This window comes from Brachycentrus maculatus, unplaced genomic scaffold (genome assembly GCF_059751285.1).
Source record: "Brachycentrus maculatus isolate JH-2025_06_01 unplaced genomic scaffold, ASM5975128v1 h1tg000119l, whole genome shotgun sequence".
Taxonomy (NCBI): domain Eukaryota; kingdom Metazoa; phylum Arthropoda; class Insecta; order Trichoptera; family Brachycentridae; genus Brachycentrus; species Brachycentrus maculatus.
The window spans coordinates 2,100,114-2,110,728 of record NW_028280872.1 but is presented as its reverse complement, the minus strand read 5'-3'; the positions used below and the strand labels follow the sequence as shown (position 1 = coordinate 2,110,728).

Sequence of the window (10,615 nt, the reverse complement as noted above, 5' to 3'; positions counted from 1 at the left end):
AATAGACCCAAAAGATGTAAAAATGAAAAAATTGTGACGACAGTAAAACCCCAATACAACGAACTTTTTGAGATGTCTGTTAATGCCGAAAGTCCGTTACATAAAAATAGGGTTATAATAAATAATATAAAATTCTTGGGTAATATATCCTAAATAAAACAAGGTTTGTTGGATTGAATTCTACATTTATTTATTATAAAACTCACTTAGTGTTTGATAATGTCCTAAGAAGACAAAACGCGTCACGTATTAACATATACATAAATAAATGTAGAATTCAATCCAACAAACCTTGTTTTATTTTGGATATATTACCCAACAATTCAACATGGAATTCTACCAACTGTCTGCAGTTACAATAAATAATCTAAAATTCATAAATTTGTAAAGGTCTGTCTAATTTACGGTTCAATAAACGGTCTTCATTTTCGGAAGTATTGTTGTTGCTCAGGTGCAGTCTACGAATAGGACGGGATAATGTCTCAAATTCTAGTGCTAGATTGATAGCGTGATTATTATGGCCACTGATTTTTTTTGAAAGCTGCGAAACCTGAATTTAAGCATGTTTTTTTATAATAACAGGACGTATTTTTTTTTTACATTTGACCGGATTTTTGTCTGATATATCCAAAGTCCGTTAAATAGAGGTTAGTTTTATCGAGGTTTTACTGTCTATTATAGAATTTGGTGAACATTCTCCGTTTCATTTATATTTGAAGTAAAAAAACGTATACCTAAAACTCGAACTCGCTTCATTTTGTTTATGGTCAAGTTGAATGCAACGCCCAAAAACCTTTGTTATTTTGACGTTAACCACAACTACCAACCACAAAAATTTAATCTTGATTTGACATTTCAACTTTTGACGTTTTTGTTTTTATTTTTTTATTTCTAGTATATTCTGTTTACCGACAAGTTTTACTAATTATCTATATCAGGAAATCGAGATTTGATAACAATCCAAATTATTTAAAGAAATCGTGAAGCCCATTTTTTATAGCGAATATTCTGGGGTTCGAAGGGCAGTTTTAATTATCCCTAGTTTTGCTAGAGATGGCAGCGAATGCCGCGCATTTAACTAGGACTTTAAATGAAAAACCTTCTGTTTTTGAAGTAATCGCACAAGAATCCTTACATTCCACCGTACAACCAGCGCTTAGGAAAGTTGTTGAGGTTACTACTTGTATATTTATCTACTTTTAATTACACTTATTTTTTGTATCTATATACAAACAGTGAAACCTCTATCAATCATTCCTCGAATAATCGTTTACCCGGATTTGTCGTTTATTTCTCCTACCCCAAATTCATTTCATACAAAAATAGATCGCATTGATATTTTCTCTATCACCATTTTAACGCATTTCATCATTCGAATTGCGCTGCATATTTGAAATATGTTGTCTGTTTTTTACATTATTTTCAATTTGATCAATTTTTTTTTATATTTTACAAAAATATTTTAACATGCGGGTTAGAAACTATTGAAAATTTGAGTGATGCCAGGTTGACGGATATAGTAGAAGAGGTTGATATTGATGAAGAGGAGTTGCTGCCTGTATCTTTGAAAACTTTCTACTACGCACATTCAATAACGGATGACGAAAAAAATATCATTTGCAAAGCCACAAAATATACTGTTGACTTACGGAAATAAAACAGTAAAAATGTCTATCACAGATTATGTACAATCCAATAAACTTAAACATTTTTTGGTTCCGTTTGGCTTTGTGTTTTTTTGTTGTAATTAAATATATTCAGTTGGCTTGGCAATGTACTCCGCATGCCTCCTGAGAGCCTTAATCAAGCTTGCCTCTTTTACAAGGCATCGGGTTCGCGCCGCCCAGGACGACCACTGCTGACAATTCGTCGGCAGTTCTCGTCAGAATTTCGGGACGCGGATCTGACTTGGGAGGATGCAAGGGAGCTGGCAGCCGACAGAAAAGCCTGGAGACAGTTTGTGGACTCCATATGCTCCACCTAGGGAGCGGATATGGTTTATTATTTTATTATTTAATTAAATATATTTATTTACATTTACAGTATCTTTACTCGATTGTATCTCCTTGTTTATTTACCTCTTAATCCCGCATCCATAGTTTATTTCAATGGGCCCCTTTAAAAATGATAGGTTTCACTGTATTTTATTATTGGTACTATTAGATATTTTTATTGGTATTTTTATATATATTTTTTTATAAAAATACCATATGGTGTATCTCCTTTGCATTATGAGTCTAATATAAGCCCTGTTGCTGCAATGCTGTAACACAACAACATATGGTACATAATACAGTAATAATTATAATAAAACCCTTATCCGCACCCCAATGGTGCATAGGGCACTGCTTCATGTGAACACAGTGTTATCTTGATCGTTTACACACGAAGGAAAGGTGATCAGCCCTCCGCTTTAGGTACCAGTCCAGGGTAATATTCAATAAATATTACAGTGAAAAAATCACTTATATTTATTCGACCCCCCTGGGAACCGAACCCGGGACCTCCAGAACGGTAGCCGAGCGTGCTGACCATTACACTATGGAGGCAGACAAATACAGTAAACCCCCCCTATAACGTACACTCGTATGAGGTTTTCCCCTATAACGTTTGCAACAATTTTGTTCTCCTATAATGGCAGTCTCCCGCTTCCGGTCTTTGTTCCTATAAACGCAGCAGGTCTGTTTATGCATATAAGTCATTCCCGTTGGTTAAAATGTAAAAATGCAATTTAAAAACATTTATATAACTTTGCCCCCGATAAGGCAGAACCTATCTAACGTTATAGGGGTGCTTACTGTACTTTACTTCGGCTTAGTGCCCTAATTTCTCCAATCTGAACATTCATTTTATAATAGAACCTAAACACATTTTATTTTGTAATAAACGTTTAAAAACAATGTATTGTGTTTGATTTTAATTAATTATTTTTATTTTAAAGTTTATCATTTTATTGAACATTTCAAAAAATTTATATTTTTAGTTTATTGCATCTTTAAATCCTCATAAACTAAATTGGTTGGTTCGGCGGTTCGATGAAATCTTTCTCTTTATCAACACAGTGGTACAGTACAATTACATAAGAAGCTATGGTAAGTCCACTAATATAATTTACTTATTTCTATGTAAATAAATTCTAACCCTTATCCGCACCCAATAGTGCATAGGGCACTGCATTGTAGCGACGCAGTGTTATCTTGATTGTTTATTGCATGAAGGCAAGGTAATCAGCCCTGCGCTTCTTGTACCAGTCCAGGGTGATATTAAATAAATATGAGAGTGAAAGTCGGCCATATTTATTTTGACCCCCCCTGAGAATCGAACCCGGAACCTCCAGCACAGTAGCCAAATGCGCTGACCACTGCGCTACGGAGGTGGACAAAATATATATTATTTATAGAGATGTATTTGATTACGCATTTTTTTCTGTTGCGCGGTATGATCGATAATCCTGAAATTATCCGGAGCATTGGTCTTTATGTTCCCGATAGTTACCTAAGACAGCGTCGGCATAGATTGTTTCACATTCCTATACACAGGACCAACCTGCTGATGGTTATGCCTGTAGGAAGAGCTACCGCTATGTTGAACAATATCACATTGGATATTGATCTGTTCCATGTGTCCGAAGGAATTTTCGGAAGCGGGATTCTTCTACACATTTAACAAGAGTCTTCTTGCTTACTTTTTAATTTGTTTTTTTTTGCCTTAAATGTTAGTTTGTAATGTTTATATTAATTATTGAATAAATTGAATTGAATTGAATTGAAAATTGAATATATAATAGTTTAAAAAAGCACACGCTAGGCGTGTGCTTAGCACGGAATGTATTAAAAACCCATTTCAAAATAAATAAAGATTGTTCTGCTTTCAGTTTGTTTTCTATTTGACAGATATATCTCAAACAATTTTCTTTACTGATAAAAATAATTTAAACTTTCTCCTATTTTAAAAACAATATATATTAGTATAGGAAATAACTTCGAAACATGCTCAATCGCAGATGTATTCAATATGGTGCCACTTTTACAAATATCAAGCTATCAAGCTGAAAATATCATAGAATATCAAAGACAGATGTGGCAACCTAAGAAGAAAAAAAACTCAAATCGAGTGACTAAGAACGCCACACGGTGGTGATTTCGGGAACTTTTTGATCAAGGTAGTATATGTAAATAAAAGTAGACTTCAATCCAATAATATTGTTTAATTTTGGATATATCACCCAAAAATTTAAAATAGAATTCTACCAACTGTCTGCAGTTACAATAAATAACTTTATACTTTTTACTTTAACTTTGCTTTTTGAAGAAGTCGGTTTTCTCCCACTTTTTTAGTTTTTTAAATGAATTTAAAAAAAAACATTTATTGGAAATCGATAAACTAATATGGCACCTAGATTTTGTTTTTTTTTTCTTTAAAATTCTGAATCTTGAACTTAATTATTTTCTACTTTCTACCCTTAAACTCACCTAATGGTGCTTTGTATCAAAGCAGTTTTATTTTGCTTGTTAATAAGGAAGGTAATCAGTCCCACACTTCAGATCCTAGGGTCATATGATATAAATATTGGAGTGAAAAATCACTTATATTTATTTTTACCCCTCTGGGAATGGAACCCTAGACATCCACCTTACCATTATTACACTATGGAGGCGAACAAAAACTTGACTCTGAAACTCAAAAATGATCATTGGCATTAATATATTTATTCTATACTATTTATTTATCTTATGTTGAAATATCAGTTTTCTTAATTGGTAGTATAAAATGATTAAAAATGTTTGTTCCTATTCCAGCGGCATCATTTGCTGAACATTTCTATGGCTTACGTAGGATTTCCACAAAAACACAAATATTCAGTGATGGACTACATTTATCTAGAAAAGAAGAAAATTTATCTTTATTTCTGCTGACAGCATTCCCATATGTACGAGCAAAACTAAATGAATTGGCCGACAGCTATAGACTTGATGAAGCTGATGGAATTACACCAGAGGTAATTAAAATACCAAATACAGTAAACCCCTTACAACGTTGACATAGGTACCCTTTATCTTAGGAAATTTTATAAGGGGTTATGGTTTAAATACCCCTTATAAAATTAAGATACGATCAAGACAACACTGCATTTATATGAAGCAGTGCCCTATGCACCATTGGGGTGCGGATAAGGGTTTTATTATTATTATTAATGGTTTAAATTGTATTTTTACATATTAATTAGTGCAAATGACTGTAATGAGTCATTTAAAATTTAAATACAATTTTAAAACATTAACTTGCCTATAATGTCTCCTCTGATAATGCGGTACCTATCTCAGAGTTATAGGGGTTTACTGTATAATAAAGTAGTTCCAAACTGTGTTATTTATTTCTTATTCTTAAATCTTATAATAAGTTAAATTAAATTACTTAATGAAGACAGAGAAAAACCACAAGAAAAGTGCCACAATTCAAACCCATCTCTTCTGATCTTATTTTTCTGTGATATCAAAAATTCATATTGTCATAGTGAAGATTCTCTCTCTCTCTTTATTAAATAAATATGTATAATTTTATCATTTTACTGATTGCCTTATTCCCCAATTGATTTGAGAATTGTTTTTTTTTTTGTAGCAATTGAAACCTTCAAACATGCCGTTATTTTATTTACTAAGTTTTTTCATTCTTTATTTCAGGGCTGGAAAGGAACATTTAGAAAGTGTCTTATTCAGTTTCAATCCACGTTTCACATGCTGTATGAGTCCATGACCCTTATCCAATACCTGACTTATATGTCGGGAAAGTCAGACTACTCATCCATTCCGTTAAGACTTGCTTCTCTCACTCTTAAATATGCCCCAAATAGCAAAGATAACAGTGAAAGAACTTGGAGTGATTTTTGGAGTGACATCAAATCGGGAGACCTGAAGTAAGTAATGTAGAAAGAAATGAATTAATGGTACCTGCAATTCCTTCTCCATTTATTTCCCATATGGCAGTAATATTCCTCACCCTGTGCACTTTTATTTACATATTCGCTTCAATACTCCTAGATTTGTGGTTTCAACAAGATGGCGCAATGTGCCACAAGGCAGGTGTGCCACCATCAATTTACTACGGGAAATTTGAATTTGTATACCTCTAAAAAAACATACTTGTGGCTTTTGTTATCAGATCAGCCGGACTGTCTTTTGATATGGTAGGCACCATCTTGCTAAGAAGTATGGAGTTTGGTGCATTTTTCATCCAATTCCTCAAATGGTGGGAAGAAAAAGGTCCACAAATTAATATAAACACACTTCCTGTACCTGAAGTGCCCAAGGTAATAATAATATTTAGGTTTAAGTATGTCCCCCTGCGTAGTGTAATGGTCAGCACGGTTACCATTCTGGAGGTCCCGGGTTCAATTTCCAGGGTGGGGGTCAAATAAATATAATTAATTTTTTCACTCTAATATTTATTCAATATTACCCTGGACTGGTACCTGAAGCGGAGGACTTATCACCTTTTCTTCATGTGTTAATGATCAAGAGAACACTGCTTATATGATTCAGTGCCCTATGCACCATCGAGTGCGAATGAGGGTTTGAAGATGAAGAAGAAGAATTGTCTAATGACATTCTAGGACAAAATTCTTTAAACACATGTATTTATTCAATGTCCAAAATGCACAAATCAATATTAAAAAGTTCAAAGAGAGACCCTGTAGTTTGTTTGCATCCTCTGCAACAGCAAAAACTTTTTTCATATACAGTCAGTCGTTTATGGAGTACTTTTATAGCTATATGAATTGATTGGACAATATAATATATAAAACACTCTATCCATCCATTGCTCACTTTGTGTAATACCACTTTTATAAACACTTATTCGTGACTACCGGTTTCTGAAAATCACTCCATCGTCAGGTCATTAAAATAAAATTATTACAATTTGACATTTGTATAAAAATTAAATTTTGAAATTTAACGACATGAGGATGGAATGATTTTACGAAACCGGTAGTCACGAATAAGTGTTTATAAAAGTGTTATTACACAAAGTGAACAATGGATGATAAAGAGAGTGTTTTATTACAATACCACAAAGTTAACAATGCTTTTTATATATAAAATATAATATATTTTACGTATGTATGCATATACATTTCTCAAAAATAGATAATTCAAAACTTTGAATTTCATTTTTAATTGATGATTTACTTAGTAAATACCACTATTACGAGAACAGTAAATACCACTATGGCGAGATATAGCTAGTACAGTAGCTCATAAGAAGAAATCTATTAAACAAAAAATTAAAAAATCAATTGAAAAATAGTGGTATTTACTAAGTAAAACATTAATTAAAAATGCATAGATTTTACCACAAAGTGACTGCCGAATCAATTAATGAAATCTTTGAATTTCAGTTGGATGTCAGAGCCTCTCAATACATAAACAGGTGCCCAATCTGTATGCAAAAATGGAGAAATCCAACAACAATTCCTGTATCAGGGTAATATATTTACTTGCCATTAAAAATTGAACACGTTGATCACCGTGTCACCGAGGTATTCCAATTGGGCCGTGTTGGTCTCCAGTGGCTGACACGGCATACCTTACTTTAGAGTGTCATTCTGTCCGTCGACTATGCATTCTAAATTAAACTACTAGGCCGACATGGCCATTTTCTATCTTACTACCATATGGCCTTATGGCGTTTGCCCACTACACGGAATTACACGGAATGTTACCGTCCGGAACCTCAGTTAGCGTTTTAAAATGACGATTGGCTTGGATTGGCATGTGCTTTTGTCCATATTTTTTCAGGTCGGTGCTCTTGATCATGATTGCGCATAAATTCGATCACGCTAAACTACGACAGCGTAGTCGCTTTCATTTTTCAAAACCGGACTGCCGGACGGTCAAATTCCGGGCAATGAACAATCGCCCTTAGGATATCTTCATAGTTCTAAAAGATATAATCATGAATATGATAGAATAATAATAGGTTAGAATAAAACACATGCATAATGTTTATGTTTAAAGTGCTTTTATTGACTTATAAAAATTAACACTATTAGTATGATAAAAATAAAACATAAATCTTGTTACAAAAAAATGTTACTAAAGATAGAAAATGAACTAAGTCAAAAATTTAAATCAATGTATTTTATTGAAACTTTTCATACAATAATGTGGTTGAGTTGGACATACACGTCATGTTTTGGACATTTAAAAAAAAATCCTATTGGAGATCAACGTGTTAAAAAAATAAATGAAATACATACTCACTAGAAATAATACAGAGAATACCGTTACTATGATTTTTTTTCAGATATATCTTTTGCTACAAGTGCATATTGAAACATCTCAATGAAAACAGCTTCTGTCCTGTCACAAAATATCCAACGAGTAAAAATGATCTGATTAGATTATACTTGCCCAACTGTGATTTATCAAATCAATAAGTTTTATTTGTAAGAAAGTGCCATATTTTTTTTATAAGTGAACAAAGAATGGTGAGTGTTATATGATTATACTGCAATGTTAATAATGCTTTTAAAATACAAAATGTTATTTTTTTCTTGATAATGTATAAGGGTTGATAATGTATGTTGGTAATAAATATTGATTTAATAATGGTGTGTAATTATTATTGGGAAGACATGAAAAAAATAAGTAGCCATTCTTTATTTATGAAAAATTATAAGTAAAGGGGTCCGCAAATGTGTGAACACAAGTCAAAACTCTATGAAATTATTAACATAGGTCATGGTTTTTTAAATGTTTATTAGTTTCCTTAAAAATACTCCCTGCCAACTGCAAAACCATGTACAAGTTTAAAACATATTCTGTTTATATATCTTACAAAAGCTTATATATATATATATCTTATATCTTATATCGTCCGCCTCCGTAGTGAAATGGTCAGCATGCTCGCCTACCGTTCTGGAGGTCCCGGGTTCGATTCCCAGGGGGGTTTAATAAATATAAGTGATTTTTTCACTCTAATATTTATACAATATTACACTGGACTGGTACCTGAAGTGGAGGGCTGATCACTTTTCCTTCATGTGTAATCGATCGAGATAACACTGTGTTTATATGAAGCAGTGCCCTATGCACCATTGGGGTGCGGTAAGGGATTTATTATTATTATTATCTTACAAAATAATAGTAAATGTGTATAGCAAAAATTAAGTCAATTACATAGGTCATGGTTATATTTTTTAAATTACACACATTGATTGTAAATATTTTTTATAAAAAATTAAGTAAAAGTATGAATCACAAAAAAATAAAATATTCATAATAGTCAATTAAAAATAATAGTAAATAGATAGTTCTCCCTATTTAATTAAAATATAAGTACGTAACTTATTGTGCTTATCGATTTTTATATTTTGTCTAGATAACTTATCCTATTATTTTAATGTCACATGATTTTTTGCAGTTTAAATTAAATTTTGGATGAAAGATATAAACTCAGTAATGAAAGTGATGTTTAATTTATGATCATGATGTTATTTATTTCCATCAAATCTTTACAGTAACATTAATTTTTTAAGTTTGTGTCATCTACATTTTTTTTTAATTTCATAGGCTATTTATAAAAAGGATATTTTCATACATCTTTAAAAATATGTATTGAATATAACTTGGCTAAAAAGTTATTGTTATTAAAGGGTGTCGTACCTCTAAGATGACTAAGTTCCAATAAATAATAAATGGTAAAATGAGTTTTTGATGTGAAATATTCTCATTCATATTATGTATCTATAAAATTGTTTTTTCTAGGCATCAAGATTTGAGAAAATCGATCCACTTATTTGTGATGATATTTATGATAAACAATAGATATTTATGATAAACATCCAATAAATAGATTATTGTTTAACAATACTTATTTACTGTTCAGAACTCGATTGTTGTGAATTTTGGAATCCGTCCATTAGTTTTCTAAAATTTGTGATGTATCTGATATTTTACATGTTTTACAATCCATATTGAAATTGAAATCAGTATATTTTAATATTCAATTGAATTACACTTTAACCGGCGTTAAATAAAAATATATTTATATTTTGTAATAAAGATTTTGCACGAGATTAAAACATATCATGTTGGAATTAAAATACAATTATTTCTGTATGTATAGAGAAATCAGTTCAAGGGTACAGTATGACATTGAAAGATATATCTTGACATTGATATCTTTAAAAAACTTACAACCTATGAATTAAGACATGAAATGATTTTATAATTAAAAAGACATTATAAAAAGTAATTAATTATTTCTATTACTATAAGGATAACTCCCAGTCTTCAAGATATAAAAATAAGTATTTAGTAAAAGTTTATATAAATAATACAATAAGAGAAAGCCGTTATTGAATATTCAATTTTAAATTATATTGAAATTAATGTGAATAAAAATTTCAATAAAAACTTGCGAATATGTATGTATAAGCTATATTATATTATTATAATGTGATTATAAGCTTATAATGTGAATATAAATTTAATATGAAGCATTTTGAATAATTTATGTAGATTTTAAAACAAAACATTTTATTTGTAAAAGAAAAATAAATCTCAAATAAATAACAAAAATAAAATAGATTACACATTATGAACACTGTAAA

At 31.2% G+C, this 10,615-nt stretch overlaps 1 protein-coding gene across 1 annotated transcript; it reads left to right on the top strand.

The window, feature by feature from the left end:
• Positions 1–838: 838 nt before the first annotated feature.
• Pex12 (peroxisomal biogenesis factor 12) lies at positions 839–8,609 on the top strand. The gene is made up of 7 exons (XM_088259691.1): positions 839–1,173; positions 2,984–3,092; positions 4,800–4,999; positions 5,682–5,914; positions 6,160–6,307; positions 7,397–7,482; positions 8,305–8,609. The coding sequence occupies exons 1-7, from the start codon at positions 1,054–1,056 to the stop codon at positions 8,435–8,437; spliced, it is 1,029 nt and encodes a 342-aa protein (XP_088115817.1). The 5' UTR covers positions 839–1,053; the 3' UTR covers positions 8,438–8,609.
• The last annotated feature ends 2,006 nt before the right edge of the window (positions 8,610–10,615 follow it).

Bases quoted from the DNA above. Each gene is read 5' to 3' on its own strand.
- Pex12 (XM_088259691.1), top strand. From the start codon at position 1,054: ATGGCAGCGAATGCCGCGCATTTAACTAGGACTTTAAATGAAAAACCT. The intron at 1,174-2,983 runs GTTACTACTTGT...TTATATTTTTAG, and splicing joins CGCTTAGGAAAGTTGTTGAG to TTTATTGCATCTTTAAATCC. The intron at 3,093-4,799 runs GTAAGTCCACTA...TTCCTATTCCAG, and splicing joins CAATTACATAAGAAGCTATG to CGGCATCATTTGCTGAACAT.